General features: G+C 39.0%; 1 protein-coding gene across 7 annotated transcripts in view; it reads left to right on the forward strand.

Annotated features, from left to right (window-relative positions):
• The window catches only part of CTNNA2 (catenin alpha 2), a 966,176-nt gene that overhangs the window by 845,409 nt on the left and 94,426 nt on the right, over window positions 1-26,341 (forward strand). For 6 of the 7 annotated variants that reach the window (XM_047068620.1, XM_047068618.1, XM_047068619.1 and 3 more), the window contains 3 exons: window positions 6,031-6,123; window positions 6,963-7,119; window positions 13,011-13,211. In XM_047068620.1, the coding sequence (XP_046924576.1) occupies window positions 6,031-6,123; window positions 6,963-7,119; window positions 13,011-13,211 (451 nt within the window). The remainder of the gene's footprint in view (window positions 1-6,030; window positions 6,124-6,962; window positions 7,120-13,010; window positions 13,212-26,341) is intronic. The other variant, XM_047068623.1, reaches the window with a different exon arrangement.

A 26,341-nucleotide genomic window follows, 5' to 3' on the forward strand; every position in this document is an offset into this window, starting at 1 on the left:
GCTTGGAATTCTCTCTCTCCCTCTCTTTGCCCCTCCCGCACTTTCTCTCTATCTTTCTCAAAATATATAAATAAACTTAATTTTTTTAATTTATTTTTTGAGAGAGCAAGCAGGGGAGGGGCACCGAGAGAGGGAGACAGAATCCCAAGCAGGCTTCATGCTGTCAGCACAAAGTCCGATGAAGGACTTGAACTTAAGAACCATGAGATCATGACCTGAGGTGAAGTCAAGAGTTGGGTGCTCCCAAAGCTATCTACACATTCAATGCAATCCCAATCAAAATTGCACCAGCATTCTTCTCGAAACGAGAACAAGCAATCCTAAAATTCATATGGAACCACAAAAGGCCCTGAATAGCCAAAGTAATTTTGAAGAAGAAGACCAAAGCAGGAGGCATCACAATCCCAGACTTTAGCCTCTACTACAAAGCTGTCATCATCAAGACAGCATGGTATTGGCACAAAAACAGACACATAGACCAATGGAATAGAATAGAAACCCCAGAACTAGACCCACAAACATATGGCCAACTCATCTTTGACAAAGCAGGAAAGAATATCCAATAGAAAAAAGACAGTCTCTTTAATAAATGGTGCGGGGATAACTGGACAGCAACATGCAGAAGATTGAAACTAGACCACTTTCTCACACCATTCACAAAAATAAACTCAAAATGGATAAAGGACCTGAATGTGAGACAGGAAACCATCAAAACCCTAGAGGAGAAAGCAGGAAAAGACCTCTCTGACCTCAGCAGTAGCAATTTCTTACTCAACACATCCCCAAAGGCAAGGGAATTAAAAGCAAAAATGAACTACTGGGACCTTATGAAGATAAAAAGCTTCTGCACAGCAAAGGAAACAACCAACAAAACTAAAAGGCAACCAACGGAATGGGAAAAGATATTTGCAAATGACATATCGGACAAAGGGCTAGTATCCAAAATCTAAAGAGCTCACCAAACTCCACACCCAAAAAAACAAATAACCCAGTGAAGAAATGGGAAGAAAACATGAATAGACACTTCTCTAAAGAAGACATCCGGATGGCCAACAGGCAGATGAAAAGAGGTTCAACATCGCTCCTCATCAGGGAAATACAAATCAAAACCACACTCAGATATCACCTCACGCCAGTCAGAGTGGCCAAAATGAACAAATCAGGAGACTATAGATGCTGGAGAGGATGTGGAGAAACGGGAACCCTCTTGCACTGTTGGTGGAAATGCAAATTGGTGCAGCCGCTCTGGAAAACAGTGTGGAGGTCCCTCAAAAAATTAAAAATAGACCTACCCTATGACCCAGCAATAGCACTGCTAGGAATTTACCCAAGGGATACAGGAGTACTGATGCATAGGGGCACTTGTACCCCAATGTTTATAGCAGCACTCTCAACAATAACCAAATTATGGAAAGAGCCTAAATGTTCATCAACTGATGAATGGATAAAGAAATTGTGGTTTATATACACAATGGAGTACTACGTGGCAATGAGAAAGAATGAAATACGGCCCTTTGTAGCAACACGGATGGAACTGGAGAGTGTTATGCTAAGTGAAATAAGCCATACGGAGAAAGACAGATACCATATGGTTTCACTCTTATGTGGTCCTGAGAAACTTAACAGAAATCCATGGGGAAGGGGAAGGAAAAAAAAAAGAGGTTAGAGTGGGAGAGAGCCAAAGCATAAGAGACTCTTAAAAACTGAGAACAAACTGAGGGTTGATGGGGGGTGGGAGGGAGGGGAGGGTGGCTGATGGGTATTGAGGAGGGCACCTTTTGGGATGAGCACTGGGTGTTGTATGGAAACCAATTTCACAATAAACTTCATATATTGAAAAAAAAAAAAAAAAGAGTTGGGTGCTTAACGGACTGAGCCACCCAGGCACTCCCAAGAAGCAAGTTACTTTCTTAAGGGAATCTGTATCACTTCCCCTTGCTGACTTCTTGTTTTTCTAATCTTGCTGGTGATATCATTGTTTGTTTCACCTGTTTACACAGTGTGCCTCCAGAAGAGCAAAATATCATAATCTTTGAGAATCCTGAAAATTATACTAATTAGGCAATCAGAAGAGAAGTGTTGCAAGATGGATATCCTACCTCTCCATGATGTGCTGACTGATTCCCTCCCAGGACTACTGATTGTTCTTTTCTCTGAACTCCTAAGGCCCTTGTAGTTAGCAGCACACAATTTAGTGATGGCTGCTAAGCTTCCTCCTTTTCCTCAAGATAACTGGTTTTTGAGACAGTAAGTCAAAGATAGAAGATTTGGCTCAGTCTTTTCAGCTTTGGCTTTCCCAAATTCATTGTTCTCAGAAGGTATAGAGGAGGGTTTCCTTTCCAAAGAGATTGTTGGGAATTTAGCATGGTTAGCTAAAGCAAGGAGCAATGCCATTTTTACTCATGATCTGGTTCCTTTCAGAAATCCCAAAGCAATCTAAATAGCCCAACACCTAACCATAAATGATATGCTTTATTGTTTTCTAAGATTCCATGATGGCAGATGACTCCTGTTGCTTCAGCTAATTTGTCAACAATTCGAGAGTGGACAAATCAGAAGCCACAGCCAGCCAGTAAATGTTACCTGCTTGGTTGACTCAAGCAGGTTTCAAGGTTTTATTAAATTTAAACATATTGCTCAACATCTTTTGGGTTGCAGCCTGGTAACAGTAATCAGTTAATCTATTGTCTATTTTTTTTCATATGAAATTTATTTTCAAATTGGTTTCCATACAACACCCAGTGCTCATCCCAACAGGTGCCCACCTCAATGCCCATCAGCCACTTTCCCCTCCCTCCCACCCCCCATCAACCCTCAGTTTATTCTCAGTTTTTAAGAGTCTCTTATTTTTTGGCTCCCTTCCTCTCTAACCGTTTTTTTTCTTCCCCTCCCCCATGGTCTTCTGTTAAGCTTCTCAGGATCCACATAAGAGTGAAAACATATGGTATCTGTCTTCCTCTGTATGACTTATTTCACTTAGCATAACTACTGTCTATTCTTTAACTCATGTTAATCTTTTTCAAATGTCTAAAAATTCTACTTTACCATTCCCTTCCTGCCCCACCTCCCTTAGAAAGGTTTTCATGATAAATTGGTTAAAAAAAACAAGGTGTGTGGGGGGAATCTTGTGATTTGAAAAATAGGACATTTTATCTTATGGGTTTCTAGTATAGCGTCAGACCTGTAGTTAAAGAACAGGTAAAATAAGTAATCAAATACTTACTATGTGTATACAGTGGTCTTGGACTATTGCTAGGATATGAGCAGGCATTTTAAGATACAATAATGATTGGGAGCTGCCTCAAAGATGGAAACTCAGTGTTTGGTGCCAGAGTTGTGGAAATCACGGTATATTACAACCATGTTCAGAGTCACCATCATGCCAATGGGTCCAGTGAGAAGCAGAAAGGCAAGCCTAAGGAAAACAGGAATTTGGATGGAATCCATGGCCAATTTAAGATATGTAAACCTGCCTGCCTTTGGAAATTGTGAAATCCTGAGCATCGTGTTGTAAATAGTTTCAGAATGTTTCAGAGTATAATACAAGGTAAATAAAATTCTGATTTTAAGTGGACTTAAACAGCAGGAGCTCATTGCAGAGTGGAGGCTGCCAGACCTCAGGATTTATGGATCAGTAAATTAAGGAGAATAATTAAAGGACTTTCGGGGTTGTTGGCTCTTCGTTTTTTCTAGGTGTTACTAGCCCTGTTCCCCCTAATTAGATTCAACCAGGCAATGAGGTTCCCTTATTAGATCTAAGTCATAATAGAGTTTATTTAAATAAAGGATGAAGACCCATTTCAAAAGATACACAAGGAAGAGTCTGTTATCACCATGTAGAAGTTATTGGTTGGCATCTCCTTCACTCAGGAGCCTAGTTTTTCTCAGCCCTAAGGCTCCCTTGTTGTCATTCTACAGAGCCACATGCCAAACTCTTCAGCTTATGTCCACTGCTGTGCAAGAGTGTGATTGCAAGTCTCACACACCAGGAAAGGATGATAGAGAGGAAACAAAACCATCTGAAATCCTCATTTCATAAAATGGAAGGCTGTTCAACAATAGAATTAGGAAGAAATCACTTGAAGATTAAAGAATTGTAAATTAAATGTATACATCTTTCTGGAAAATTTACACCACCCCGATTTTTTTTTTTTCATGCCACCGTGAACAAGGAGCTCTGCATTCTGGACTCAAACAGTGGACCAAAAAATAGGAATCATTGTTTATCACCATAGTGTTGGTAAATATCTACTAGAAGGTGGTATGAACTTTGTCTAGTCAGATTAAAGGGGTAAATCAACTATATCTTTGAGAATGTCTTTAGGATATATTTCAAATATATGCAATAAAAAACTATTAAAACTGCTCTTTAATCCAAAACACAGGTATTGAGCATCAATTCTATGTCACATACATCATGTGGTGTTTGGAATATAAAATACACTGGAATACAAATACAACAAAGATAAATAAAAATATGGAGTGGAAACAATATAACAAAAAAATGGAGAACCTGTAATTCTTGCTTTGCCTCCAAGAAGCCTCATACTTCTGGGCATTTAGCATCCTATAAATGGATGCAGGAAGGTATATTGTCTTTCAAAGAGATGTGCTTGGAAAACTGAGTAAAATGGTGAAAATTATCTGAAGAATCCAAGATAAACTATAAAATATAAGAAACTGATAATTAATGTTTGGAAATTCCATCTGTGGTTTCTCATAGTACATATTCTCACTACAATAGATGTAAAGTGTTCTTCCTTAAAAGCTTCAAAATGGGATTGTCAATGATAATGATTTACTGAAGTAATCTTTGTAAGCATTCCTAGTATCACCATCTACCTATATCCTTTTGCTGATAAGGAAACGGCCCTCCAAATGTGAAGTGACTCTGTAACTAGTTAGTGGTTAAGCCTCCTGACCTCCAGTTCCATGCTCTTCACACTGTCTGACTAAGCTTTCTTTTGCATTTGGAACTCTGCACGTGTGTTGCATTTTAATCTCCCAGGGCATGAAGTCATGGTAGAGAGGCAGCCTGGTTTTGGAGAGCAGAGGTGGCAGGATACAAAAGGGCAGGTGGCCACAAGGCTCAGGGGATTCTCAGTCTGCTAATCACTTGTTCTACTTGCCCTCCTGCTCCTAGCCCTGGTGGCCATTCTCTTCTCCTTTGCCCTTTCTAATCCCCATCCTCTTGTCCTCTTGGCATCAGTCTGATGGGACTGATCAGTGTTCTGATGGTAGCTTTGTGTGCTGTTGACCTTGGCCAATCAATCTGACCTTGTATTACCACCTCTCACTCCTTGAAGAGGAGGAATAATACAAATTGAAATGCTTGACCAGGGAGCTTAAATTCAGTGCAGCTGTTTTGGCTGGTATAATGTTTTTAAAAAAATTAAAACTGAATGCCTTTTTACTAAATTCACATATTCTAATTTGTTGTACACTGTATCGTTGCCTACTGGGTTATATCAGCCTTTCCTATCTGTTTCTCAGACCTGCCTGCCCCCTGAAAGTCCTCGAGTGGGCTACTGGTAGACTAGCAGTTTCCCGACAGACTGTGACAGGCAGATATGGGTTCCTTTGGGTTAGAACACCTTCATTTTCAACTTCTTGTGAATCTCCTTTAAATCCTAAGTGCACTGCAGTGTCTCTCTCACTGGTCAGAGTTTAGCGCTTATGTGACCAAAATCATGGCCACACTTCATGATGAGTATTAGGGGGTTCAAGTGAGAGTATAAGTCACAAGAGCAGTCTACAGAGGAAAATGGATCAAAGCAACCCAGTTAAAATACATTATTGTGTGTGCTTGAGAATCTTGAAGCAATAATTTGCTATTAGCACCTTACTTTTCTGGACTAAATGTCTAATGTAGCATAATAACTAGTAATATTTGGTAAATCACTGAAAGGCATCCTTATTTGTAGCAGGATTACCCTGGAAGAGATGACTCCAGAGAAGGAGTAAGGTCATGCAACAGTACACTTCCCCTTTGCCCCAACATGATTTTCACTCAAATCCTTTTCAATCCAGGTTGCCAACTTGGCCTGTTCCATTTCCAACAATGAGGAAGGGGTGAAATTAGTCCGGATGGCAGCCACCCAGATTGACAGCCTGTGTCCCCAGGTAAGCCTCATCTACTTTGTTTCAAAAGCCCATTGGTGACCTGATACTCAGGGACTTCTCTACTCAGGCCCTCATGTCCCTCCCTGCCTTGTCTTGCCATCATTCCTGAGCTGCTTCAAGGTGTACCTTTCTCAAAAAGAATTCCTAACTGTTCCAGTATTCAGAATAACTCTGGTAATTATTGTCTTTTCCACTCATACTGACTTTGTTCTGTTTATTTTGGGCTGATTTTTAAATGTTCCATTACTATTTTCCTTGTCTCAACTAAATTACAACTTTGCACATGTAGAACAGGAGTTAGCCTTCTACCACATCTGAATTAAGTAAATAGGATTTGTCCAGTAAACACTTTTTGAAACCTGAGGCTAATTACTATATCTTAAAACAAAGAAGAGGGGAGCCTGAGCGGCTCAGTCAGTTGAGTGTCTGACTTCAGCTCAGGTCATCTCACGGTTCATGGGTTCAAGCCTCATATCAGGCTCTGTGCTGACAGTTCAGAACCTGGAGCCTGCTTCAGATTCTGTGTCTCCCTCTCTCTCTGCCCCTCCCCTACTCACACTCTATCTCCCTCTGTCTCTGAAAAATAAATAAGAGCTAAAGACAAAACAAAAAACATAAAATCTGTCTATTTAAAAAAGAAGAAACACAACGTAAACAAAAACTAATGGTAGCTGATAACATACTTCATGTTTCATGTTTCTGATTGTCTTCTGAACAGAGAACCCACTTAGAACCCCTGAGAAACTATAGGGTCCAGGGTTTCAATGTGATCCCTGACCTTCTTGTTTCTTTCTTAAATAGTGTAGTCAGAGTCTTTCTGGATTGTTTCTAACAAATAGGTCATCAATGCTGCTCTCACACTGGCTGCCCGACCACAGAGCAAAGTTGCTCAGGACAACATGGACGTCTTCAAAGACCAGTGGGAGAAGCAGGTCCGAGTGTTGACAGAGGCCGTGGATGACATCACCTCAGTGGATGACTTCCTTTCTGTCTCAGGTAATCACAAATAGGCCCTTTCAAGGCAACTGGAGAACAGAATTAGGAATATCTTGCAAATGTCATGGGCCTCGGTTTCTAGTGCTTTTCTTGGCCCTGTAAGCTTTCAGTCATCTCTGCAAATGTGACTGTAACACCCTCTTGGAAATTTTTCTTTTGTGTGCACATTATTTCAAAACAATGGGTCAAAGCATGGGGGGCGGGTGTGGAAATACAACTTTCTGGTAAAGAGATAAGCAAACTGAAGAGATTATTTAAGGAGACATGGGTTTCTTTTTAGCTTCTAGAGTTTTTAAAGCAGATTGGCCTTGGATACATCCAAATCACCCATCTTAAAAAAGGGTATGAGATGTGAGATTGGTTAGTTCTCATGGTTTATATTTTAAAATAATAATAATTAAAAAAAAGTCAGCTAGCCCAATTTGGCTGTGTTTAAGGGGGTCATTTTTTCCAATAAGTGAAGTTACCCAGGTTTGTGATACCTTTCTCTAAACATATTTGCCCACAAACATTTGGCACAGTTCACCAAGAAGAGTCTCTGTGGGATGAGTTGGGGAGGGGGTTGCTGCAAACATCAGCCTCCTTTGTGAGGCATTAAAGGTAATCAAGTGAACCTTGATAATTCAAACTGACCAGATGTTGACTCTACTCAGAGGTAGACCTGGCCTTGACCAAGGCCTGCCTGTCCTTGGCCAACTGAGGCCTGAGAGGGAAGGGGTCACAGCATTGCTGGTGGGATCCAGGCAGAAGGGGCATCTTACTGCAACACTGTAGAAGGAATTTCTGGGGGAGCTCATCATATTTGGAAATACTGTCTAGGTGCAGTCTTTGCTTTTCATGAAGAAACAGACAATGAATTCCCACTGGGGGCTTGTGTTTGAAGCTTATGTCTGAGAGCAGCAGAGTCCAATCTGTAGATCTGACGGATAATCAAAAACCCAACTTTGAAACCATGGAGAGCAAGAGAAGAAAAATGGGAAACATGAGTGAATACCTCTTCAGTGTCTAGAATTTGCCTGACACTATGCTGTTTGCTTTAATTCTCCCCCAAAATCTGTAAGAAAGATATTAGTATCCCAGGGCCTGCACTGAGTGGGGAGATAACTGGGCAGAGACGGTATGAAAATCCTGATTATCCTCTTCAGAAGCTACGTAATTCTCAGTAAGTTAGGATAGTGGGAAATTACCTTTGGTGCTTCCAGCTTTCGTTGGGTTCTCTTCTCTCCACCTCTGGTACCCTCATTCCACTCTCTCATCTTTTTCAAAAGCCTGTCTTGTTTTTCATTCCCAAGATGCTCTGTTTCTGGTGACTTTTCAAAGCAGCTGTTCATTTAAATACCCCCATATCTGGCGGCTAGCTGATAAAGACCTTAATACGTTGCCATTTCTGAGATTGGCTTCGTTGATGGCTGAGTCCTAATAATGTAAAAGATATCTCAGAAGTGCATTTCTCATGCAATGCATAGCAGTGGTTTAGGTAGACATGTTGGGGATTTGGATGGTGTGGAATAAGAGGGTGGCCGCCTCTGTCTCATGTCTTGTCAGTGTTTGCCAGGATGACTATAGTGCCCCCCCCCCCCCCCCAGACAGGGCAGCGGCTCTCCCTCCCTAACCAGCCTCAGATCTCACAGCAATCCTGATAGCTGGAAATGTTATTCTGCATTCCCCTTTTCCTGCAAATGAGTAGAAAATATGCATTGGACTACCTTTTGCAAAGAGGAATCATTTCAGAACTTAAAAATTTCCCAACTTCTCCTTTTCTTTAAATGCATGTACAAAAATTTCTGAGAGTAGGGAAAAGCAAGGTGAGGAGGTCTTATCTCAGACCGTTTCAATAGTGCAAAGCTTTTCTTAATTTTCTTCCACCAGCCCTGCCTCTTTGCCACCTTTCTCCCTGCCATTCCTTTGTGCATCTCATTATTACCAGCAACAAGAAAAGGCTTTGGCTTCCACTGATAACACTGTGCAGTCCAACCCCAGCGGTACAAGTGCCGCGGCATGCCATGACAGGAAAATGAACAGGCGCTGTCAGGGAGCCAGCCTTGGCAGGGCCTGCTGGAGCATGCCTTTGGAGTTGACAATTGGAGGTGGCAGCTACCTTTCTACAGACGGACTTGACAAATAATGACCCAGCCTTCTCTGTCCTGCCGGTGGGCTATGGATACAGCCCAATTGTTGGGGAAACTACTTCTCATCTCCTCTCTGAGCTGAAGCCAAAATATTTGCATCAGTAAATTGCAAGTCTGGCCCAGGAGATATTTTGGAATGGCATTAATGACATTTTATGTATCAGTTTCTTCTTAAGGGAATATCTATTCTGGCAGGGAACTCTATTTTAAAAACAACCAAAAAATCTTTGTTTGCAAAAGACTACAGTTTGTTCATGCTACCTGAACCTGTGTGCCTGAGTGCTTAATTTGTCCATATGAAATGCAACAAGTTTCAGGAGCAATGATGCTAGCTATTAACATTACAGAAGCAAAACCAATTTTCAGATGTGGCCCAGGCTCATAAAAAAGTGAAATGGCTATGTTAGAACACTTAAGTTTTTCCCCACTGGGTAAAAACTACAATTTTTAATAGTGTTTTAAAATGAGTGTGTTGGCATTAACCGTGTGACAGTTTAATTCTTGGGTTTGGCTCACATAGTAGCAGCCATCTAAGATCTGAAGAAGAGATTAACTCAATCCCATAATGTCCAAGAGTTGTGTTTTGTTGTCTGCCTTTTCTTATTTTTCTTTTGACTCCAGAGTCTTGAGTTTGTGAGAATTTTTAGAACGAAACAAGGAACTTAGGTTTTGAATTTAGAATCTATATCTTTAAGCTTTATAATAATCAAATAGTTTGGTCATCAGTGATTTTTATAACAAAACTCATCTTTTCTGAAACAGTAAGGCTGCAAAAATTCAAATTCATCACAAAATATATTGCAGTCAAGTGTTTTATGATATGTTTAAAAGCCATGCTTCATATCCGGATATGACATCCAAAGTACCTGAGCGGTTTTTCCCAGCAATGGGGCCCTCTCTGGAATACCTATGCTTTTTATTATTACTTTCTCTACTGTGTTCTTTCCTAGTTGGGACAGCATTCCTGTCTTTACTTCTTGAACTCTTTCTCTTGAAAATACCTTAGAATAAAAGTACATAAAACGGTCTCCTATTAACAAACATGTTTATTCAGTGTTTTTTCTTTGATTACCTGCTGTGTATAAGGCACTGTCAGGAATGCAAAAATGAATCAAGTGTGGATTTCGCCTTCAAATAATTCACTGGAATTCTTGATAGATCCTAGACCAGTGTGCTCCCAAACTGTTGGGCTCAGACCTGAGAGGGTTGGGAAGAGATGAGGAGGGAAGTTATTATAAGGGGTCTGGGAATCCACATATACATTACTTATGATCTTTTGACCAGATGACATGTCTCTAGGAACAGGTACTATTCTTTTTGAAATACATTGTTGGTACTGAGCTTAATAGAATACAAATCTATTTTAAGGCATTCCAAATCTTAGCCTTTACATGTATACCATCCACTACGAGAACTACTATTATGAGGAAATGGTGATTCGTTTTTCCCTTACAGGGGTACCCTGATTGGAAAATGCTGAGAAATCCTGAGCAAATGATCTTAGCATTTCAAAAAAAACTTGATTAAGAAAAAATTAGTCAATAAATTATAAAACTAATAAAATTAATACTTTATTCACACAGCATGATTTATTAAACTGACCATTGAACAAATTAGTTGATGATTTGCCTAATTAAAAGCAATGCTTTTGGTGTTTTGGGTTTTCAGCTTCTGCTAGCCTCCTTCAAATATGTATCATTTATATCTATTAAAGCATATTCTTTTTCTTGTGTCTTAATTAAATGAGTTGTACATTTCTAGTTTGGGAAATAGTTGTTTTCTTTTCCCCTTTAAAACCTATCATTTCATTTTAAGATATTAGGTCATGAGTGGACTTCTTAGAATTAAAAAAAAATTATCAACTCCAGAGAAATTATTAGGATATACTATAATTAGCACATTCCATTTCTGTTCTGAATGCAGTTAGAACAGAGATGGGATCTCAAAATTCCATGCATGGAAAAGCAGTAGCTTTTGTTGTACTTCTGTGTTATTCAAAGACAATAGTGGATGGATGCATGCTTTTGATATGCAGACCCTCCCAGTTGCATACTTTTGGAGACCTGGACATATTTGAATTGTCTGGAGAGATCCAGCAGGGTGGCAAGAAGAGCAGTGAAAGAGGCCTTTTAAAATCAAATTTTTGTATTTGAAATTCTGTACCAAGTTGCATTTGAGTAAACCTTTCTCCCAGGTGTCCTTTTAAGTGAGTTTGCGTGACACAATCCAGGATTTCAGAAAGGGGTGGTTTTCAAAAGTTCCTTAACCAAACTAAAAATTTTGTAAAGTCTAAATTGTCACAGCCATTTCTATTTTACTCAGGAAAATATCAGCATTCAGAAAGTATTACTTTTTGTGAGTTTAAAAAATCTGAATATTAAAATTGTCTCATTTTTTCCTATTCTAATTTCTATTTGAAATTAGGGAACAAGAGAATGTAGAAATCAGAAATCCGTAATGGTTCAAATAAGGTAATCCTATTGTAGGAGGTCAAAGCAGAGGTTCCATGATACAGAGTAAGTTATACTTTGCAAGTTTCTGCCGAGGGTCCTGACAGAACGCTTAGTCCTTCTGCCTGACTGGCTTCAGGAAAGTAGGAGAGATCCATGGTGGAGACTGGTGTTGGTGCAATACCTTACCCTCTTTCCCTCTTTAGGTAGGAACTTTTAATTTCACAGGTAGCCCTAGAAACTTCTCGAGGAAGTAATAATTTATTTCAATCCTTTATTAACTGTTGAATTTGACAGTTATAATTTTTTGAAGTTACCAGATTACTTTAGACTATTTCTCACTTGTTCTCTTTATTTATAGTGAGTGTGTGTATATGTGAGTGTATTTTCAGCTTAAGTTCTTTTCTTTCCACAGAGCACTAAACGTTTCAACATTTCCTTAGAATTGTGTTTCCAAAGAATGTTTAAGGGATATAATTACAGATCTCACTTAGGACATGTGAAATACAAAATTCCATACTTGTAAAACCATGAGGGACCAGATTGCATGTTTTTTCTATGCTACTAGAGAGTGAAACTCCCCAGCCTGCCTGCCTGGATTCTACTTTGGGCAATGAGGGAGAGTGGTGACTGACCTTGACTCTAAACTGACGAAACCAGCCACCAGTTATTTTAGTTGTGGAGAACATTGTGATCCTCTTTACCTGGTCAGTTTTCCTACTGTATATACCTTGTGCATGACATGACCTTAAGGACAGATGAGGTGATAATTGTTTGTTTTAGAGTTTCCCTTAAATGCCTGCTAAATAAAAACTGATCAAATAAGCAGGCACCCAGAGTTTGATTCTGGTCATGTTTGGAAATGTTTCTGCGTGATCAGGTTGACTTCATGTTCACTGCCACAACCACTACTAAAATGCAATAAATCTGAAACATTGAAAAAGATGCTCAAAGTATGGTGTTCAAAGTATGGTCCCCAAACCCACAGCATTACCATCACCTGGGAACTTGGTAGAAATGCAATTTCTTGGGCCCCATCCCAGACCTATGGAATCAGAAACTTAGTAGGATGGCACCTTCACACTCTGTATGATGCTGTGAGCCCTTTAGCTAGTGCTCAAGGTTGAGAATTGCTATTGTAATTATACACTATGTTCTTTAAATGTTATTTCAGTGTTATAAAGGTATGTTTTGAGATTTGCATGATGGCTCATGATAGTTGATGAATCTCTCTTAGATTGCTTACTAAGTGTGTGAGTGGCATAAAATCATATCAATGTGCACGTGTATATGTGTGTGTGTTTTTCCACAGAGAATCACATCTTGGAGGATGTGAACAAGTGTGTGATAGCCCTCCAAGAAGGGGACGTGGACACTCTGGACCGGACTGCAGGGGCCATTAGGGGCCGGGCAGCTCGAGTTATACACATCATCAATGCTGAGATGGAGAACTATGAAGCTGGTGTTTATACTGAGAAGGTTCTGGAAGCTACAAAATTACTCTCTGAGACAGGTAAACACGGATATTAGATTCAACCAAAATGTCAATGCCATGATTAATTTTTGTATTTGAATAAATCTTTTGCATTGTCTGTTACAGGTTTCTGTGCCTCAATGTTACACATGGTAATAGGAATACTCTTGGTTTCTTGAATTTGAATAACTATAGCAGAAGAACAATTTTATTGCTTTGTATGTGTGTGCGTGCATGTGTGTGTTATATATTACTTTATAATCTGTTGTCTCATTTGATTCTCACAAGGACCTTATGAAGTCGGCAGAGAGATTTTTATTATGTCCAATTACAAATGTGAAAGTGGTGGTTGAAATGAGTTAAGAGATTGGAAAAGGTCACAAATCTAGAAAACAGTGGAGGTGTGATGGGAACTTGGAATCTTGAACTTGAAACCATTTCTGTGTCTATTTCTTGAGAAGATTGGCTCTTGAGGAAGGACTGTGAACAACAAGGAAAAAGTTTTAAGGCTCTAGGTAGTGTCTGGATATGAAGTTATCAAAGAAAGGGGATGGTGGCAGCTAAAAATGGGTCAGACCTTGAATACGTGCCTTGCCCCTCTGGGAAAGCCTTCTATGCCTTCTTCTAGGGCACGTGCTGTCCCTGGGGGATCACTGCTATGGTAAGACATGGTTACTCATGCGAGCCTGTCGTAGCTCCCTGGTGCATTGGGATGGAGAAAAAAAAACAACAACAACTTACTTTCACTGAGTTAGCATAATAACCCATAACTGTACCAAAGCCTGGCCTATTTTTAGTAGTTTTTGTTCTTGGCTAGTGTTCCTGGGCTTCAGAACCTTTCTCAAGTACCTAAAGCTGTGTGCATTTATCTGTATATGGGGGCGGGGGGAGGTGGAAGTGTGGTTAGAAAATTTAGAGTAGAGACAACAAAGGAATAGAAAAAGGGAATTTAAGTTTATATTGGATGGGGTTATGAATAGATAAAGAATTGAGTCATGTATGCACAGAAGGACCATTCCTCAGACTTCAATAGGGGCCTTTCCTGTTGTATAGCTGACTGCAGAACCTATTAGGATTAAAAGAAATAATAAATGTATTTCTGAAAGGTCAGATAAAGCAGTGTATCAAGTTCTACATGATACAGCATGTTAGTCGAAATAGGTTTCTTTCTATAGGGAAAAGGTTATTTACAAAGACTTCTGTAGATATTTGTTAGTCTGAAATAGCAAGGAAAAACAACAGATAAACAGAGACATTGCTTGTTCTCTTTGAAATATAAGCAGAAAGGGAATAGTGTAACATCACATAATAAAGAGAACATCCAGGGATTGTTGCTCTTGAGAATCATGGCAGACATAGAATTAGAAATAATAACAATAATGATAATAAGATATATCTGCATTTTAATTAGCTGAAATTGAGCACTGTTTTCTTTCAAATAGGTTTGCCCTTTGCATTCAATAGAGTAGCACAAAGCAAGTCACTCAGTTCTTTCTTCACTTGGAAGAATTAAAAACAGGCATTTTACCCTCCAGTATAAGGACTCTTTTCTTCACCCTTTAAGGAACCCTCTCACATTTTTGTGGCTCTCAGTTTCTGGCCCATTCGCTCTATTCTGTTATAAAGTCTGAACATCACATGGTCTGTCAAACACATAGCAGCACTCCCTTGGGTCTGAGACTGGGAAGAGCAGCAGAGAAGGATTGAAGATGTGAAGACAGGACTCTGAACACAGGACTGCTCCTTACTCATTGGAACGCTCATTGTAAAAGGTGAAAGACACAGAGCATATTGCCACTTTACATGTGACTTTGTGCACACCAAGAACTCAGGCATTGTTCAAGAGATATTCTGGGGTTGTTTTCTCAATGTCTTTTGTGCTGCTTTAATGAACAGAGGACATGATGCCCATTTGGGTCAAAATCTGCTTAAAGGCAAGGGCATCATGCTTAGTTGATGGAAATATTTTTACATAATTTTTGCTCAAATTCTTGAAACGTAAATGACTTTCTGGTTGATTTTTTTTTTCCAAACAACAAAATCGATGAAATATGAAACAGAGCAATTCATTCAGGATTGTTGTTGCTCATTAAGATTTTGCTCTTGTTAACTGTCAGAGATTTTAAAACTTATTCCAACCCTTCCTTGCAGTGACTGAATACTGTAGGGACTTAACTAAATATACCTTTCTGACTCTGAAGTCCACATCCAGATCTTAATTGAACAGAGAAGATGCACAAGACATTTAGGTTCTTTATATTTTTCAAGAACTATTGATGATAACTAGGAAAGTCATCAGGTTGAAGAGATTGAAATAGCTTCTACACACCTGCAGTTGAAAATATTGGAATATGTGTCAAGGAAAAGTAGATGTTGGTGGGCTAAGAACTAGAATGCACAATGTATACACATCATTTTGTGGCTTTCTTCAGTTTTGTTTCTTAAGCGGAACTGATACTGTTTCTTTAGGAGTAACTAGGGAGGTTGTCAAAGAAATGCAGGCAAAAGCTTGAGCTGTTAACTCACTGATGCTAATGAGAATTGTTAGGACTATCCCAGACACTTGGAGTTCAGGGAAGACTGTAGGAGCAGTTTGGCGATTATGATTGTGCAGTTTTGTTGAATTAGTCCTCTTGTCAGTGTCTGGCTGTGCTTGGGAGACCTATGTCCTCAAAATAAAAACTGCTATGCATATTATTAATGCCCAGATTTCTACTTTTCAGTTAGTGCTTGGTTTATGATTTTTTTTTTTTAATTAAAGCCACGTTGAATTGTTCACTGTTTTCTTTTGAGTTTATCAAACTTTGCCCTGAGAGTCCATTTTATTTGGGGAGAGATCACAGGGGCAGTGGGCAAAGAGGCGAAGGAGCCAAAAGGAAGGATGAGGAAAAAGAAAAGCAGTCCAGAATCTGGATGACAAAATGTCATGTTTCCTTCTGCCTACCACAACCTACCAGGTTGTATCCACGCTTATGTCTGAGTTGTTCTATTCAAGACCTTAAGGCAGAAGTTCTCAATCTCTGTACTGCTGACAGTTTAGGTAATTATTTCTTGAGGGAGGGTTGCTGTCTTGTGCATTATAGGATACCTAGCACCCCTGGCCTTTACCCACCAGATGCTGAGAGGACCTCTTTTCTTCCCCATTCCAAACTGTGACAACTAAAAGATTTCCAGACAGCACCAGAGGTTCTTGGAGGGTAGACAAAATAGCCTCCATTGAGGATAGATGCTCTAAGGGGAAGAAATATCCCCAAACAGGGACAAGTTTAAACAAGGCAAAATGGAGCCTATGTACTGTTGCCATAGGATAAGAGAAATGAAGGGGATGTGGTAAGAGAAGACTTACATATAAATTACAAAGAAGAATCTAAAAAAAGGGCTGAACGCTCAAATCTTGAGTTGACCAGACTTTGCTGATAAAGGGATTTGCAAACATAGGCCAGCCCCCACTGAGACATGTAAATCTTGCCAGGGAGCACCTCTGCAGAAAGACTCCCATTTTACTACCTGACTGCCTTCTCTGCGTGGCTAAAAATTGAAAGGGATCCAAAGAGTCACATAACAGTCTGTGGTTGATTTTCCATGAATTACTTTCTCAGTAAAGATAGTGTTTTGTTGAAGAATGCTTTTTGTGTTGTTATGAATGCTGAGTTAAATTTGAGAAAATAAATTTGTGGATTATTCATATGCTAAAATCCTAGAGCAACATTATATAAAAAATTATCTATTTTTTATAAAAACTATCTAGGGTGATGAAAACACAACCCTAATCTACATCAGACCCATTAAATACTTACATAGCATATTTGATGGGCTCTTCAATAAAACCTGAAATGGAACAAATTGCCAACAACTTGGTAGTAAGTGTATGCACGGTTGACCAGACCCATCTTAAGAGATCTCATTTACCAAGTCAGATTGCTGCAGGAGGTTGAGGGGAGGCAAAAGTACATCCAGTGATAGCATATTTAGATATATAGAGAGTAGTTCATCTTCACTGAATGGATTATATTGAAATGTCATTTTTATAAATTTGTAGCTGATATAAGCTTGTGTCAATGTGAATGTGATTGGGTTGAAGGATCTTTGATATTCTGCCAGCAGTCCCCTCTTTAGAGGGCACAAATAAAAAAAAAGTGGGGGGGAGAAAAAGAGGAAACAGGAAAAAAAGTATTTTAAATGAGGACTCCATGTTAGTGGGCACTGCATATATGAAGATTAAAATTTCAATATTTTAGGAACATGTGGTCCAAACAAATGGTATAGTTTTCTTTCATTCTGTTTTTAAAATTTTTATTTACTTATTTTGAGAGAGAGAAAGAGAGAGAGAGAGAGAGCACGAGCATGCACATGCATGAATGGGGGAGGGGCAAAGAGAGAGAATCCCCCAAGCAGTGTTGGTGCTGTCAAGATCTCATGAACTGGGAGATCTTGACCCCAGCCAAAACCAAGAGTCAGATGCTCAGCTGACTGAGCCACCCAGGTGCCCCTCTTTCTTTCTTTCTTTCTTTCTTTCTTTCTTTCTTTCTTTCCTTCCTTCCTTCCTTCCTTCCTTCTTTCTTTCTTTCTTTCTTTCTTTCTTTCTTTCTTTCTTTCTTTCTTTTCTTTTTTTTTACTAAGACTATTTCTTTTAGAATAGTTTAATGTTCACAGCAAAATTGAGGGGAAAGTACAGATTTCCCATACACCCCTTGACCCCATAGCAGGCATCAGCTCCCCTATGATCAGGATGCCCTATCAGAGAAGTACACTTGTTACAACTGAAGAACCTGCATTGATGCCTCATAAGGGTCCAATGTCCATAGATTACAGTACTGTTCACTCATGTATTTTCTGTGGGTTGAGACTAATGTATAATGGCACGTATCCATTATTATGGTGTCATTATTATGGTATTATGGTATAATTCATTATGTATGGTATCATACAGTATATTTTCATTGCCCTAGAAGTCCTCTGTACTCTGCCTATTTATCCCTCTCCCCCTCCCACCTCTGGTACCACTGATCTTTTTACGGCTTTCCATAGTTTTGCCATTTCCAGAATGTCATATGGTTGGAATCTTATAGTATATTGCCTTTTTAGAGGTCTTCCTTCACTAGGAAGAGATGGTATAATTTTTACTTTCATGCTTTTGTAATGTAAAGTTTTCATAAGAACAACAAGGAATTTTTTACACCATTTCTATATATTTTGCCAAAAAATATAAGAGGATCAGCAAACAGGAAGTACCAAAATTGGAAACTGTAACAAAAGGTAAAGCTTTGTCAGTACAATGTAGTAGAACAGATCCAGATTAGGAATCAGAAGAACTCAATTCTTTGACTTTTACTAACTAAATATAACCTTAAACTATTTAATGCCTCTGGGCCATAGCTTCTCCCATAATGCCTGACATTTTGTCATCCAAGGATGGTTAATACTGTTGATTTCAGAATAAATGTGTCATTGTTTACTGACTTTCTGGTGACTGCACCCAATATGGACATTTGTTGCCCATTCAAACCATTCTGTTTCAACCTATTCAAACAGGTTCTGTTTGAACCCTGTGCTTTACCCAGACAGGTGTAATCATTTCCAGGCAAAACATATTCATTCTGCTTCCACTTTCCTTCCTGTGATATTCTCCATTTCTTCCTCCGCCTCTGCTTCTGTGTATTGAACTTATACTTGAAGACATGGCTCATTCTCAGTTGAAGAGAATAGGGAACTGTATCAGTCTTTTGATGTTTTGTGTGTCATCTTCAATATCTGCTTCAATGACCCCCAGCTAGATCATCACTTCCTAGAGGCAGGTGTTTCTGTAAGTACCTAGGACCTAGAGCAGTGTTATCACATAATTAGCATTTAATTTACATGCATTGATTAAGTGAATCTAAAAAATTAGGACATTCTGTTTCATTAATTCTGACTAGAAAATATGTCCATTAGCAGCCTCTGGCTTACTGCTCAGGATTTTAAGATAAATAGAGACTTCTTTTCCTCTCACTTTGTATATAGTAAAGGAGAGCAATCTGCTTGGCCACGTAGTGTATGCTTACTCTATTTGGACTGATTCTGTTGCTAGTAGGATTAGGTTTTATCATTGGACATGTCTGGGTGACTTGCCTATCCCAGTAGCTGGATGTGGGGGGGGGGGAGTGTAGACAGAGGTAAAATCAATATCAGAAGGAGGTGGAAAGGCCAGCTTATGGGAAGACAAAATATTAGATATTACGGATAGGAAAGGCCATTACAGTCTAAGTTACTTCTCCATGACTGACTTTGAAATTAGATTATGAAAGTAATGAATTTCAACAGAAGCTGTAATGACCGAGATTGTTCACCCTAGACATCCTAATATCTTTTAAATGCATTTTAATATAACCCTGGCTATTGGTATAAAGTATCTTATTTTTCTCTGAAAGGTCAAAATGATTAGGATATGGAGGAAATCTCTTACTTATTTGGTGGTTGTGGTATTCATGGTGGTGGGAAGTCAGAAGTATTGGAGGACTGAGAAGAAAATCTCATCTACTTAATAGTCCTTCAATAGGCAATGTATAGTTTGTCTCAATACCTTTTCTATATGACTGAAATCTACATACTCTATATATCTTAGGGACCTGGCTAATGTGTTTTAACATCTATATTTACTTTTTCCTGAAAGCAAATGCAAAGTTTCTGGCCCAGAGGACACACGCCAGTTTCCCATGCCTCATTCTCCCTCTTAAGGCAATGCGATGAGGGCAGATGAATTCTGCACACTCAGAGGAGGTGCCACAGGAGAGGAACCACAAAATTATGCATCTGGGAGTTTATATAGGAATTTGTGTTCAGCAGCCTTCTTCCCCTCCTGAGAAGAGGAGAAAAATCTTTGCTCTTTAATGTTAATAAACTCCCTTAAGGAAAGGTTCCCTACTCGTTATAAACCTTTGGGGATATAAATGAATGTTTCCTGGTTTTATCCCCCTTTGAAATGTAAACACAAATTTCTGGGGAGGTAAACATGTAAATCTCTCTCCAGGTTCTTTCTCTATTTTAAATGGACTGCTATTGAGTCATGCTTTGAACCAAGTTACCAGTCATTTTAGCTCAGAAAACTCTGGCCACGCAGAAACATGCAAATATCTACCCTACATGACTTGTACATAATTAATGCATTCTGCTAGAATTCAGATATGTTCAGCTCTTAGCATGAGTGGCTAAAGAGTCCTAGGAGAGGATACAACTTGAGAAAGTAAGAGATACAATTTTAGGATTATAATAACCTAATGTGAAAGTGGAAATGGGCTAGGGTGGATATAGAAAGGCTAATGATCACACATTCATGTGCCATACGTTTGGAGCAACGTAGTGGAACAAATAGCTCTTGTCTCGTGCCTGTCTGTCAAAGTAAAACCAAAAGGAAGGATATTCATTTAATTCTGTATGAATCGCATTATGGGTTCAGAATAGTGGGGACCACAAATGGCATAATATTTCTTTGTCACTGCAAGGGCATTAATGTCCTCCAGGATAGTAGCAGTGGGGTAGCAGAAGGGCCTGCATATTTTGTCTGTGCTGGTGTCCATAGGAATTGGTGGCCAGGATGTATTAACTGTGCACAAATGAGGCAGTAGCAAGTTCACCCAGATCCTCTGCCACATCAGTAATAGTTGTTTGAATCCTGGAGAAGAGGAATGTGCTGACAGTCAATTGTTTGGGAGCACATGTGCTATATTATTGGAGTATTCCAGAAATAGTTTGATTTGGAAAAATGGGAAGCTTTGCTTGTGGCTGGAAGACCTGAAATAACAGAAGGATCTAAAAACCAGAGAACAGACTTCTGTTTATTCTTTTTTTTTTCCTTTTTCTTTTTAGAGACTAAGAGAGCAAGGAGGGTAGAGAGAGAGAGAGAGAGAGAGAGAGAGAGAGAGAGAGAATCCCAAGGAGGCTCTATGCCCAGTGCAGAGTCAGACGTAGGGCTAGGGCTCAATCCCAGAACCCTGGGATCATGATGTGAGCTGAAATCAAAAGTCAGATGCTCAATCAACTAAGCCATCCAGACATGCCAGCGTTCTGTTTATTCTTGCTAAAGTGATTCCAGAATGATTTCCCCACCTGGTTTGCCTTTCTGTATTTTACCAGTTCTTTAGTACTAGCTGGATTCTTCCTTATCAGTGAATTCCTCTTTCTGACCACACCAGCCAATCCCACTTCTCTGTGCCCTCATTACTCATATTATCTGTGTCACTTATTAGGTACCTACCACTTACCACCCTATGTTGCAAAACTCTGTGTTTGCTCACTTGTTTGTCTGAATGTATCTATCTGCCCTGTGTATGGGTATCTAGATAAATGCATGTGTGTACTGCTTACTAATTAAATTTTAACCCCTTGAGATCTGAGACCACCTCTTCATTTCCTCCAGGCTGATGAGAGTTCAAGCTCCAAAAGTTTTGTTAACATAAATGAGGAGTATAATGGACACAATATTCTATCTTATTTGGGGGATTGTACCCTTTTTAAAAATTACATGCTTAACAATCAAGGTCAGGATCTTAGCAGTTATTTTATAACTTCTTAATCCTTTAAATCTCACTAATGACCAATTTAACTGTACTTACCAAGTTTGGTTTCCGCAATCACTATAAGCTTGATAAAGCATCATGTTCAATTCTTTATTGATTCCTTAAATTTCAGAATTAAATCTGCCATCCTTTCCTTTAAATTGATAAACGATTTGTGATTATTTTTGAAATGCTTATTTTAAAATACAAGAACTTTCCAAGCAAGTATTTTCTTTCCTTGGGGAAAGGAACTTGTGTCTAGACGAGTGCAGATGGATGTTCCCCGATTCTCCTAGGGTAGTTATCATGAATGAAATTTACAGAGGCTTTTTTTTTTCCTCCTTCTTCTAGGCAGTCCTTTTTCATCTTTCATCAAACAATTCAGCTCATGGGTTATGTATGGCCTTCTGGAATCTGAATTTGATTTTGATGTTAGAAATGTACATTATAATTTTCCAAACATGAATTTATGAAAATGGCAGCCTTTAGGAACTCCCACAGAGGGAACAGATGACTGACTCTGACGAAAGAAAGTCCAAGAATACACACAGGATGGAAGAATTAGGACTAGCTGGGGTGGTGCTGATGGTTGTCCAGAGAATAGAAGCAGCCGACAAATAGTCACCGGGAACTAAGGAGCAGGTTAAGCTAGGCTTCTTTTGTGGTTGCTCCTAGCTTCCAGTGTTCAACGTTGGCTATTGGCTAACTTGATTATGAGTCATCAAGATAAAGCGTGGGAAAAGCTAGAATATCACTGGTCTAGACAGGATGAGATTTAAATTTAGAGAGTATTTAAATATGACTTCTACTACTCTTTCTACCACATTTAAAAAGCATTGGAGGATGCTTTACTCAAAATCCAGATTCAATTAATCAACTCATATAAAATAATGTTATAAGTTTGAGATAGAAGGGAAATACTTTCATGAGAATATTAGATTAAATAGGAGGTTTCTGGGGGGAAAATGAGGTAAGGAAGGTGGTTTTGCTTTTTTTCCAGTTATGAGCATTTTGATTAAGTCTCATAACTTTTAAAGGTTCCCTTTCCTCATAGATCTGATGAGGTCATAATGGGTACAATGTTTGACACTGGCTTTTTTGACAATCAAGATAAAATGGAAAATTCTGGGAGCTTATCAAATCTCGTCCTAAGGCCAGATTTCATAGATATCAAATTCATTATTAAAAATGCAAAACCATCAGAAAGATGATATGGTCATGCCAAGGACAGAGAAGGGCATAAAAGCAGGGAAACTAAGTTTTCAAGATAAACTGTACAAACTTCGCAATTGGAGATGTTAGTGCTACTTTGAGTGTTATTTTCAATTTATTTCACCCTCACAAAGCCCACTTCTAGGTGACGAGTCACATAGTTGTACCTCTATCCAAAGGAGACTGGATGATTTTGTCTGCCTATAAACAAAGAAAAAAGGTGTGTGGACGAGTAGAGAGGCTTATGGTGTAAAGATAGTAACTATGGGAGCCATTTACTGTGAATCTTATGTGCCAGACATGATGGTAAGCATCTTGCATATATTCCACTTTTTTTTTTTTTTTTTTTTTGCCTGGAAGGCAAGATTCTATTTGTTTTATTTATCACTTTATTCCCAGTGGCTAAGTACTGTCTATGTTTGTATATAAAATTGTATACAAAATTTACTGAATATATTATTTTTAAACCTTGTATAAAAACCTGAAGGGCAGCTATCATCCCTGTTTTACACTTGAGTAAATGGAGGTTCAAACTGGTTCACTTGTAAAAAAGCAGATATCAAGATTCATTTATGCTTCTTCTTAGACCCAGTAAATACACCAGAAACTAGACCAAGCATAGTTGCTACAATTGGACAGAAATTTTACTATGTCCTGCTAACTGTTTTTACTGAAATTTCTACTTACAGCATACTCTATTAGCTAGCTATTGCTATGTATCAAATCACCCCAAGGCTTAATAGATTAACATTATAAACATTTTCTATCTCATAGTTTCTGTGGGTCAGGAGGCTGGGTACAGTTCAGCTACGTGACGTTGCCTCGAGATCTCTCACAAGAATGCAGTCAAGGTGTTGGCCAGGATGGCAGTCATCTTAAGGATCAATTGGTGAAAGAGCTGTCTCCAAACTCACTCATGTGGTTGTTGGAGGGCTTCAGATCCTCATTTGTTGTTGGACTTAAGGCTTAAATTCCTTACTGGCTGTTGAACAAAGGCCTCTCTCTGTTATTTGCTGTAGATGCTTTCCCACAGATCAACTGTCTTCCATCAGAGTGAGCAAGTGAGAGAGCAAGAAAAAGCAAGCAAAATGGGAAGCCAGCATCTTCTTGTAACCTAATCTTAGCAATGACATCCAATCCTTCTTGCTAATATTTTATCACTTGGGAGAAAGTCACTAGTCTCAGCCCATGTTCAAGTTGAGAGGATCACACAAGGATATGAATACCAAGAGAAGAGGGATCATTGGGGCCCATCTCAGAGACTCATAACAGATCCCACAATGTGGACTTAATAGGGAAGTACTTAATTCAGGCACATTGTACCTATTTGCTTATACAATGGCTTCCTGAGCACACAAGAACCACTGAATCAAGACAGTGCTATGCAATATGTAGCCAGGAGTGAGCAGGAGAATGGTGGAGCTAAACAGTGGGGAAAGGAAGGCCAAGATTATCTCAAGGTAATTGGAGAAGGGATTTGGAGTGGAGGACAGATCTGAAAAATTGTGCACAGAAACAAGATGAAACTAGCATATAATTCAAAGATAACAATGTACATGTCAAAGAAAAGAAGAGAAGTAATGATCTCACTAGGGAAAATTTCATTTGACTTAGGTTCTGAGATTCAAACATGAATCTCAGAATCTCTGAGAAGTTATGTTGCTGGTAGTGGTGAAAGTCATAACCAGGATCAGTGTGAGTATGCGAAGTCAGGGTCAGAAGTGAAGGGTCTGGATAATGCAGGAGATCCTAGCCAAGTGCTTCAACAAGATTATAGCCACTCTTTTGTATTGAAGGGAAGCCTCTATGTCTGATTAGATATTTCTTGTCCAATAGGTAGAAATCCAGGCAGCTCAAAAAAAAAAGGACTCAGAGTTCAGAATTTTGAAAGATTCCTGTTTGGATGGGGAGACCTTAGAAAGTCTTCTAACAACTTAATTAATGATCATGAAATTCTTGACTAAAACTACCAAGCCAATGTAAAATGATGGATATATTCTTGATTTGTCCTTCATTATTTTTGAATGGTGCCAAAGCTACAAATGTGTCACAGCTTCAGTTGGCCCTGGACCCTCCTTCTACACTGACTATGACTTGGAGCTCTGGCTCCAATGGTCTCCTCACTAAGTGATAGTACTTCACAAATGTGTTCAACTGTCAAGATATACCCAGAGCCTTTTAAGTTCCAGTCAGTCTGTACCTTGGGCAAATTTGGGCCCTCAGTGTTTTAGATCTACTCTCCTGTATATTCTCTTCTCCTCTGACCTAACATGTAATTGGAGGGCACTTAAATAAAATCCCTTAGGGGGATTTTATTCTTTCCCTTGTGGGAAAAATGCATTACTTACAGAAATGACATGAAACTGTACTTTCCTGCTGTAGGGGGATCCTGAAATTGCCCCCATGGGGTCTCCTCAAATTAATACCTTCTGGCTCCATTACTGTGATAACACCCAATTCTTACTCTAACTCCAACTATTAATATGGATGCATACTAACTATTTGTGATTGGCAATAGAATGGTGGACTATAATGTATTCCTCTGCTGGGGTTGGCCACAATTCCATCTTACTTTTGATACTTCATTCTCTTTCTAAATTTTCTCAAATATTCTCATTCTCATTTCTTATATTAACACTTATTAAGCTGGTTCTTTCTAAAGAGCAGAGAGTCCTTGGTCCTTGTCCATTTTCTTTCTCATTCCTTGGTAATAAAATTTGTGCAAGGAACACACTCATGAGAGTGTGTCGGCTGATGACACCAACACAATTGGGTGACCCATATACCTGAAGATACACCAGTTTGGCCCTGGTGAACTAGTCAAGGATACAATAATGAATCTTGCTCAGTGGCGATGCTTCTACTCAAGTAGTCCTGAAAGGATTGAGCTCAGGTTTCTAAAAGGTCCCTAGAGATCAACCCTAGAACACCCACTAATAACTTGCTTAATGACTCATGAAACTGTTTAATGAAATTATTGAACTAATTTGAAGTGATGTGCAGAAAGAAATTTAGTATGTGAGATGTGATACTGCTCATTTTATCCCTGAAATACTCAAAGACAAGTGAATTCTTTCCTACATCCCATTCTTTCATTTCTCATCCATGTCCCAGCTGGATTGAGTAGCTAGGCCTGAAGCACAATAAGGGCTTATGATACAAAGAAGAAGGAAGAGCTGGTCTCATTCCTAAAAATGCCTCCTAATGTAAAACAGTTGACATACAGAAATGTCAAACAATTTTAATACATTATACTGAGCACTATAATGGTGCATACCTAATCAGGATGCTATAAAGTTATAGAGAACTGACAACTTTGTAAATAAAGGACAGTTTCACAATGGCACTTAAGTCTAAATGAGATAGCAAAGATTGAAGAGGAATTCACCTGGGCCAAAGACGAAGAGGTACATTTCAATATGAGAA

This window comes from Lynx rufus, unplaced genomic scaffold (assembly GCF_022079265.1).
Source record: "Lynx rufus isolate CCGP_SWC_20201006 ecotype Redwood Valley unplaced genomic scaffold, mLynRuf1.p SCAF_8, whole genome shotgun sequence".
Classification (NCBI taxonomy): Eukaryota; Metazoa; Chordata; class Mammalia; order Carnivora; family Felidae; genus Lynx; species Lynx rufus.